At 30.4% G+C, this 9,410-nt stretch overlaps 2 protein-coding genes across 2 annotated transcripts; both read right to left on the bottom strand.

Moving 5' to 3' along the window:
* Positions 1–397: 397 nt before the first annotated feature.
* Positions 398–3,635, bottom strand: LOC114184499 (NAD(P)H-quinone oxidoreductase subunit 1, chloroplastic-like). Its single transcript, XM_028071806.1, has 3 exons — positions 2,890–3,635; positions 2,060–2,091; positions 398–2,001 (listed from the first exon to the last, which is right to left on the bottom strand). The coding sequence occupies exons 1-3, from the start codon at positions 3,201–3,203 to the stop codon at positions 1,454–1,456; spliced, it is 894 nt and encodes a 297-aa protein (XP_027927607.1). The 5' UTR covers positions 3,204–3,635; the 3' UTR covers positions 398–1,453.
* A 180-nt stretch (positions 3,636–3,815) lies between these two features.
* Positions 3,816–9,128, bottom strand: LOC114184532 (protein TIC 214-like). Its single transcript, XM_028071841.1, is given in 11 exon segments — positions 3,816–6,893; positions 6,896–6,963; positions 6,966–7,464; positions 7,467–7,549; positions 7,552–7,902; positions 7,905–8,012; positions 8,015–8,059; positions 8,062–8,136; positions 8,139–8,302; positions 8,832–8,956; positions 9,057–9,128. Coding segments are annotated over 11 exon segments (4,548 nt in total). The 3' UTR covers positions 3,816–3,935.
* Between the last annotated feature and the right edge of the window lie 282 nt (positions 9,129–9,410).

Genomic DNA, 9,410 nt, shown 5'->3' with positions numbered 1-9,410 from the left:
ATAAAATAAACCAAATTTGATACCGGAATATTCGGTTTGATAACCCGCTATTAGTTCTTCTTCCGCTTCTGGTAAATCAAAAGGTAATCTTTCACATTCTGCTAGGGAAGAGATTAGAAAAACGAGGAAACCCATAGGTTGCCGCCACAAATTCCATCCCCAAAAACCATATTTGGATTGTGCATCAACTATATCAACTGTACTTAAACTGTTAGATAATCCTAGTCGGTGATGACATTACTGTTACCATCTCTATTACAGAACCGTACATGAGATTTTCATCTCATACGGCTCCTTTAAAGCCTTAAAAAAATATAAGAACCCGGCCAATTATTTCTCCCTTGATATATCCCTAAGATAGATAAGATTCTATTTTCTCGGACGGTTCTGAATTAGACCCATGGAATTCTGTCTGTTCTAAAAAAAATTTTTAAATGAATACACACTTATTTAAAAAATAAAAACATTTGCACATTTATTGAATTTCTTTAGATAAATAAAAAATACAAAAGGTACTTCTGAATTGATCTCATCCTTTAAAAAATTCAAAATTAAATTTGTTGAGTAATAACTTAATTTCATTTTTGCATAAAATACTCTTTTAAAATTATCAAGAACTCCCACATCATTTTCGATTCCGAAAAATAATTAGATGTTCTTTTTTTAAATTATGATTATCTCCATAAATATGGAGTATATAAGACAAAAAAGAAAAAGGAGATCACTTTTACCTCTTATCTTATTCCTTTTTGTGCAAGCAAAAGGGGACTTCAAAAAATTAAAGGATTATTTCGTTCCTGATAGTTATTTATTCAATCAATGGATGGAAGTATACTCTAGATCGGAATTGGGGGGAGTACTGCCTTATTTTTTCTACCAACTTCAAGTCCCCATTAGTATTCTTTTTATATTATACATAAATTGGATAATTTAAAAAAGAAATATACGTTACTAATCTTTTGTGTATTTTGGTGTTTCTAGCCATCCATTAATTTTTTTTATTATATTAATGCCTTTTTTTAATTTTGTTAATATATGTATGCTAATTCATACAAATGATATTGAAAATTTGAAAAAGGTTGGTCTTTTGCGTCCGCTTCAAGACAGGATTACTAATCAACAAATCTTGGGAAAAACAACCACTTCTATACATAGAATATAATATATAGAATCTAATTCTAGAATTTCATTGATTTTTTCACCTTATTCTTATACATAGAAAATTAGACTCAATATTTTTACTGCAATTTGAAATCATCATACTTTCTCTATAAGTAATAGAGTATTCTATAAATTATATTCAAAAAAAGCTGTTTTATTGCACTCATATAACTATCTGATTCAATTATTCAATCCAAATGCGAAAAGAATATATATATATTCTTTATAGATTCTTTTTGTACTTTAAATATAAGGAGAGGCTTATAAGAAATAGTATCAAAAAATTTATGTCTCAACGAAGCACACATAGAGATATCGATAACACACATAGAGTTAATGGTATTTCATAACTAATTGATTGAGCAGCTGCTCGTAGACCACCCAAAAAGGAATATTTATTATTTGACCCATATCCTGACATAAGAAGTCCAATGGGGGCAATACTCGAAATAGCAATCCATAAAAAAACACCAATATTCAGATCAGATAAAACAAAGTTATAGCCAAAAGGAATTACTGAATAGCTTATTATAATGGATATGACTGAGATAGATGGGCCGAAACTAAATAAACGAATATCTCCTCTAGATGGAATAAGATTCTCTTTAAAAAGTAATTTTGTTCCGTCTGCTAGAGCTTGAAGAACTCCAAAAGGACCGGTGTATTCAGGTCCAATACGCTGTTGTATCCCTGCAGATATTTCTCTTTCTAACCATACAATTGCTAGTACACTTATAGTAATTCCTAATATCAAAATAAAAATAGGCACAAATACCCAAAGAATTCCATATATCTCTTTCAAAAATTGCAATCTGAAAAAAAAATGTATATCTTGTATTTCTGTTAAATCAATTATCATTTCAACGATCAACTTCTCCCATAATAATATCTATGCTACCTAGTATTGTCATAATATCGGCCAATTTCATTCTTTTAACTAATTGAGGAAGAATTTGCAAATTTATAAAACCGGGCGGATGAATTTTCCATCTCCAAGGAAAACCATTTTGATCCCCTATTAGAAAAATCCCTAATTCTCCCTTGGGGGCTTCAACTCTTACATAAAGTTCTTGTTTTGGCAATTCAAAACTCGGAGACGATTTTTTACTAATAAATCGATACTCAAACTCATTCCATTCTGGCTCTTTTTCTCTATCAAAGCAGCGGATTTCTAAATTTTCATATGGACCGCCGGGAAGTCCTTCCAAAGCCTGTTGAATAATTTTTATGGATTCTATCATTTCACCAATTCGAACTAAATAACGAGCTAATGAATCTCCTTCTTTTTGCCATTGAACTTCCCAATGAAATTCTTCGTAACATTCATAATTATCCACTTTACGTAGATCCCATTGTATTCCGGAAGCCCGAAGCATCGGTCCTGATAAACCCCAATTAATAACTTCTTTTACATCAACAACACCGACGCCCTCAACCCGTTCTAAAAAAATAGGATTTCGCGTAATAAGTTTTTGATATTCAGCAATACTTGTTAAAAAATAATCGCAGAAATCATAACATTTATCTATCCAACCATAAGGTAGATCAGTCGCTACCCCTCCGATACGAAAAAAATTATGCATCATTCTCATACCTGTGGCAGCTTCAAATAGATCATATATTAATTCTCTTTCTCTGAAAATATAGAAAAAAGGTGTTTGTGCACCAATATCTGCCATAAAAGGTCCTAGCCATAGTAGGTGAGAAGCTATACGGCTTAACTCCAACATTATTACTCGGATATAGCTGGCTCTTTTAGGTACTTGAATATTTCCCAACTGTTCTGGTCCATTTACAGTTATTGCTTCTGTGAACATTGTAGCTAAATAGTCCCAACGTGTTACATAAGGCAGATATTGTATAATTGTTCGGTTTTCCGCTATTTTTTCCATTCCTCTGTGTAAATAACCCAATATCGGTTCACAATCAATAACATCCTCACCATCTAGAGTAACAATAAGTCTAAGAACACCGTGCATTGATGGGTGGTGAGGCCCCATATTGACTATCATGAAGTCCTTTCTTTTCGTTGAGATATTCATAGGTTTTTGCTCGATTTATTCTTTTATGAATCGCTTAAAAAAAAAGTTCATCCAAATTCAAGATCTAATAAATCGAATAATTGAAAATTACTCTTCAATTTAACGAATTTGTGACTGCCGAATATTAAACTGATTGATTAATTTTTTATACCGTATTCCATCTTTCTTTGACAAATAAGACAGTAATCTTTGCCGTTTTCCCAAAATTTTACGTAAACCTGTTTGGGATGAGTAGTCTTTTCGGTGCAATTCAAAATGTGAAGTAAGTCTTCGTATTCTATTGGTAAATTTGAATATTTGAAATTCAACCAATCCCGGTTTTTTTCCTTTTTTTTCTTGTGAAATAACAGGTATAAATGACTTTTTTACCATAAAAAAATAAAAGTTTTTCCTTCTCCTCGATTTTTATAGATATTTTTATTGATCAGTAATTAGAATGACACTCATTTTTAATTTTTTGATAGAAATCCGAAATCTAATTTTTTTGATAACTGAAATCAATCCAATTGAAATAGAGAATTTAAATAGATATAGTATAAAGGAGACTAGTTTGATATATAAAAAAGAATTGTATACATTACATTAGATAAAAAAAGATAATTTTGTTAATGCTTTTTTTTTATGTATACATCATTGAATTAAAATCAATGCCATACCAAAATACGTGTATTTGTTTAACCTATGTATCTATCTATAGATAGATACATATGCTAAATAGAAAACAAAATTAGATTAACGAATTTTCACACGCGGATACATATGTATCCTTACTATACTGAAACGGCTTCCATTATGGGTATTAAACCAATAACGATTTATACAAGCTAAATCTTCTAATCGATATTTTGGCCAAAGAAAAATTTTGAAATTCATTAGTTTTTTTTTCTCTTTCTCATTTCTTTTTTTAGTCAAAACTTTAAAACAATTTTGGACTTTATTTTCATTATAAAATATTGTGTTTCTATGCATACTATTTATATTATTTGGATCTAAACAAATTCTAATTCTCAACTCTCTACGACGTCTAGCAGATAAAATGTTTTCAGGAACAAGTAAATTAAATTTCTCGTTTTCTTTGTTTTCTGTTATCTTTTGATCTTTTGTTCTTGTAATGTATTTATCAAAAAATTTCTTATTAACATGAATTTTTTCTGAGTATTTTTTATAAATTTTGCGTTTATTCTTATGAATTAATGAAAAACCCATCATTTTATACTTAAAAAATTGTTTATTATTTTTTCTAGACAGGCGAACTGGTTCGATAACAAATAGTTCTTTTTTCCTAAATTTATTATTTTTCTTTTTCCTTAAGCCTGAAAGAGTTAAATTCGTCTGTTTTTGAATCATCATAATATCTAGACCTAGTTCTCCTCTTTGAATAGAGGCTATAGTAATTTTTCTTAAATTTGTCAATCTAATAAGGAGACAATATACTTTTACATTGTTAAATATTTTTTGACCTAAGAAATTTTTCCAGTTTAAATGGAAATTCAAAAAATTTCTTACTAAGAATTGAAGTTCTGCCTCCATATTGTTCTTGGGTTTTTTTTTCGATGTTCTAAAAACATCTATTTTTTTTTTCTTTCTAGTAATATTCTTTTCACTAACATTTTTATTTCCTTTAGAATGTAAAAAAAGAGAATGTAAATAAAGTAATTTTATTGGTATAATTTGCGAGTTACCCCTAAATGTATTATAAAATATCACAAATTTGGAAAAGAACCAAAATTCCGGATTGCATATGGAACGATTTAGTATTTTTCTATTGATTCCCGTCCAATCCAAATATTTTCTATCCGGATTTATAATAATAGTATCTTCTGCTATATAATTCTTGATAAAAATATTACTTATTCTATCAAATAAGTCTTTTTTATATGTATTGTAATTAGAAGAAATCATTGTGTTTTTATTTGATTGAAATAGGGATCTATATCGATAAATATATGAGTCTTTCTTATTTGCATAATTCATAAAATTATAGGATAAAAGATCGTATTTATATTGTTTTCTAATTTTTTTTTTTAATGGGATTCCTTGTTGTTCTTTGTAAAGAATTAATGGGCTTTTTCCATATGAATCCCATTTGGTTAAATTTTTATTTTGAGTTACACCACATTTAGTGATTCTATTTCTCCATTTTTGTGATACTAATTTTGACCAGCTACTGTTAGATAAGTTATATTGATAATAATTATTCTTTAACCAATTTGTCCATTGATTTAGTTCAGAATTGAGCAGGTTATTTTGTTTTCTTTTAGAATGAACTATTCCTTGTGCTCCAAAAAAAGAATCCTTTATTTCATTTTTCAGAAAAAAAAAATTTTTATTATATTGAAAAAGAAGTCTTAACTTATATATGTTTATGTTAATAATTCGGGTTTGTAACAAATTTAAAAATACATATGGTTGTGACAAAAAGGAGACATCAAAATAATTATGTGAATTCGCATTCTTATTCTTATTATTAAAATATTTGTGTAATTTTAAAAGAAAGGGAATTATACTTTGATTTGTTTTATAACTTCTTTCTGTATTTGGTTCATTATCGTAAAGCCATTTATTTAAAAATTTTTTTGTTGATTCAAGAAAAAGTTGTAGCTGGATTTTCGGAATACAAATGATATATAGAAAGATATCTATGTATATTTTTTTCATCAAAAATTGAAAAAAAGAATGTGATTTTTTAGTTAAGCTAATATTTCTTCTTTGGAATATCTGCAAAATTTTTTTTTCGAATTCTATCCTTTTACTATCATAAATTTTTTTCTTCGAATGAATATTTGTCTCGGGAATTCCAAGTCCTCTTTTCTTTTCTTCTTTTTTCATTTTTTCTATTTTTTTAATAACTACTTTTCTCTTAGTATTGAGATCCTTTATAGATTTTTTTTTCAATGAAAAATTTGTCGACTTTATCGATTGAATTGAAATGGTTGCTTCAGAAATCATTGAATTATTCTTCCAAATTGTTGAATATTTTTTGTTTTCGCTCAATTCATCGAGTTTTGGGGGTTTCCTTTTAATAAAAAAATATTTTAAATTTAAAAATTCTTGTTTTTTTTTCGTGAGGAATACTATACTTTTTCTAATAATTTCAAGAATACTTTGGATGATCCCTTTTGCTTTTTCTATTACGATATTTAGAAACAGTTTGAATTTTTCACTTAAAACTTTTAGAACTAGAAAAGTGAAAAATTCAAATTTTTTCTTTTTTTTTTTTAGTTCTTTTAAAATGGGGTCGAAAAAGGAAAGTGGATTTTTCGTGGAACTAGAAAAAGGCAATTCAACTTCCATCCCCCAAACTGTTAAAAAACAAAAGTTCTTTTTTTTCTTTGAATTTTTTTTGTTTTCATTACATCGTATTTTAGATTTATGCCAAGGTTTTAGACGAAAAGGAAATAATATTTTTATCTGAATCCCATCTGTTAGCCATTTTTGCGGAAACTCTCTTTCGGATAATTGAACGCCGTTATACGTGCATTTAATTTGAAAAAATAGTATACGGATTGTATTTTTAATTATTATAAATGAAGGTAATAGAATATATTTCCTAATAAAGCATTGGGTTATTAATAAAACACCTCTTATTACTTGAGCAAATATAATGCTATCCCAGGCTTCTGCTATTTCTATACATTTTCTTTCTGCATTTTCCTTTTTTGCTTCCTCCTCTTTTTTTTTTGGACTTTTTGTTTTGTTTTTTCCTCTATAGAACTTAAAATTTGAAATTCTGTCCTTTTACGAATCCAAATATTTAACATAAAAATCTTTTCATTGATTTTAAGCTATGAAAAGAAAAGAATATTGATTTTTCAATTTTATCCAAAAAAAGCAGCGAATGCACCCTTTTTTGAAAAAAATTCCAAGTAACTGTTTTCCGTCTTTGAGCACGGATAGATCCTTTGATTATATCTCTCCGAAAATTCGATTGTTGGGAATAACGTCTTAAAGCCAATTCGTTTTTTTGTTCAGTATTTTCAGTATCTCCACGATCACGATAAGTCTTGTATTTTTTAAAAAATTTATCTTTATTAGTCAAAATGACTACACGTTTGCCTTTTCTAGAACGAATTTGAGAATTATCTGCTTCAATTTTTCCACCTAGTTGTTCTAATTCATCCATCAATTTGTATGACCACCGAGGTACTTTTTTACAGATTTTGTTTCTTTTAATAGACTTAGTGTTCTTTCGATTTACTTTTCTTTTTTCGTTCAAATAAGTTGTAATTGCATCAAATAATATTTGGATTATTTGTTTTTTTTTTCTGCGGCATAATTATAATTCATTTTTACTTGTTCAAGTTCTGTAAATAAATAAGGTACGTGTGAATTTAAGCTTGAAACTAAAGAAATGTAGTTACTAATAATTTTTTATCAAATGTGTTTCTATTTTCCTCTAATTTTGGAGAATTACTATTATTCTTTTTAGAAATCTTATTATAAAGAAAGATATCTTGAATTTTATTTATAAAAATGTTATTTTTTTTGTAAGTTTTTTCATGTTGTATTGAGGTTGAAAAATCGTTTTTTATTTGTCCACGGAAGGGTCCATTTAACAAAGGATCTTTCTTTTAGTTAATTTTTTTTTTAGTTTCATCATCACAAAATTGAATTCTATTTTCATTGCTCAATTTGTTTATTTTTTCTTCATTCCTATAGTACGAATCATTATACAAATCATCAGAGGAAATTTTCTTTTTGTGAAGAAATCTATTTTTGTTTCCATCGGTTTTTCAAAACTTGATAAATTTTGTGGATACGTAAAAGATATTTTTTCTCTTCCATCACGTTGATATGTATGAAAAAAAATTCTGAAATTTCATTTTTTACCACGTTTTCAAATTCATTATTTTTATATATCGAAATGGACACTTCCATCGTTTATAATTGAAAAGAATATTTATAAGAGGTTTTTGTAACATATCTTGATCTTTTTTTTTCCTTTTTTAGAAATTTCATTGCTTTGTTTACTTTCTAATACTAATAGTTTTTTATTAAAAAAGGGGAAAGGCGTTCTTCCTAAATAATATAAACAGGTAACAAATAAGAAAACAACAAAGATTTTAAACATATAATTTCTAACCGTGAACGAAGAAACACTAGTGTAGAATTCCCAGAATATCAAACCGTGAACGAAGAAACACTAGTGTAGAATTCCCATTTTACCTCGCCTTATATGCCTCGGTTGGCCAGAAACCGAAGCATATAATGACGCGGTGGCATTTTTGCAATTAGAGCCAAGTTTTAGGCCTCGGTTCTCCAAATACCCGAAGCCAAAGAGGGGTATAGGCCCCAGTTCGCTCAAAACCGATGCCAAAGAGGGGTATAGGCCTCGGTCCAGTAGGACCCGAAGCCAAAAAGTTGTTGGAAGTGAGGGGTATAAGCCTCAATCCAAGGAGACCCGGTGCCAAAAGGGGGTCAATGGCTTCAGTTCCTCTAACAACCGAAGCCATACTCTTTATTTAGGGTTCGAAATTCGCGAACCCTTCTTCCTCTCCGCACCAGCGCCTCTCTCTCTCTCCGCGTGCACGAGCCCTCCCCAAAATCTCTCACAAAGTTTTCTGGCGATGGAGTGGAACCCTCATACTTTGCAATTCCTATCGGAATGCTTTCTCCACACGCTGTCACCGGCGCCCGAGCCCCGCCGCCACGTCGACGCCTCCGATCGCCTCAACTATGGCCTCGTGGTCCTCCGCCTGGTCGCGGAGACCTCCGTGGACGAGCAGATCAGGCAAGCCGCCGCCGTGAACGAACTGCAGGAGAGTAGAACTCAGCAAGGAAGCCATAACGGGAGTGGTGGGTGCACAAGGGTGTTGAACCCATTATCACTAGGTTCAGTTGAGATAACGTTACCCCCGATGAAAAACCTAACCCAAGGGCACTCAGCTGAGACTGAAGATTAAACCTTGGGAAAGGAACATCCATGACATGAGAAGCGTTACTATTGGGTAGGCCATAAAACAAAGGGTTTACATTGCATGGTTTGCGGTTCAAGTAGAAGGGATGTGGGGTAGTGAGGGAGGGTTTGAATTTGAGGTAGAAGGAGGAGAGTTAGCAGAAGCGTCACCGTTTGGACGTTTGAGACGCTTGTTTTTTCTCCAGCCACCACCAACGGGAACGTTTCTGAGAGTTCCACCTCGGGTCCAGTATCGCTTGCAGGCTTTGTAGAAGTGCCTGGGCTGTGACAAACTGTAGTTGTTGTCGTAG

The sequence above is a fragment of the Vigna unguiculata genome, chromosome 5 (assembly GCF_004118075.2).
Source record: "Vigna unguiculata cultivar IT97K-499-35 chromosome 5, ASM411807v1, whole genome shotgun sequence".
NCBI classification, from domain to species: domain Eukaryota; kingdom Viridiplantae; phylum Streptophyta; class Magnoliopsida; order Fabales; family Fabaceae; genus Vigna; species Vigna unguiculata.
The sequence above is the reverse complement of the archived record's forward strand: the minus strand, read 5'-3'. Positions and strand labels throughout refer to the sequence as shown.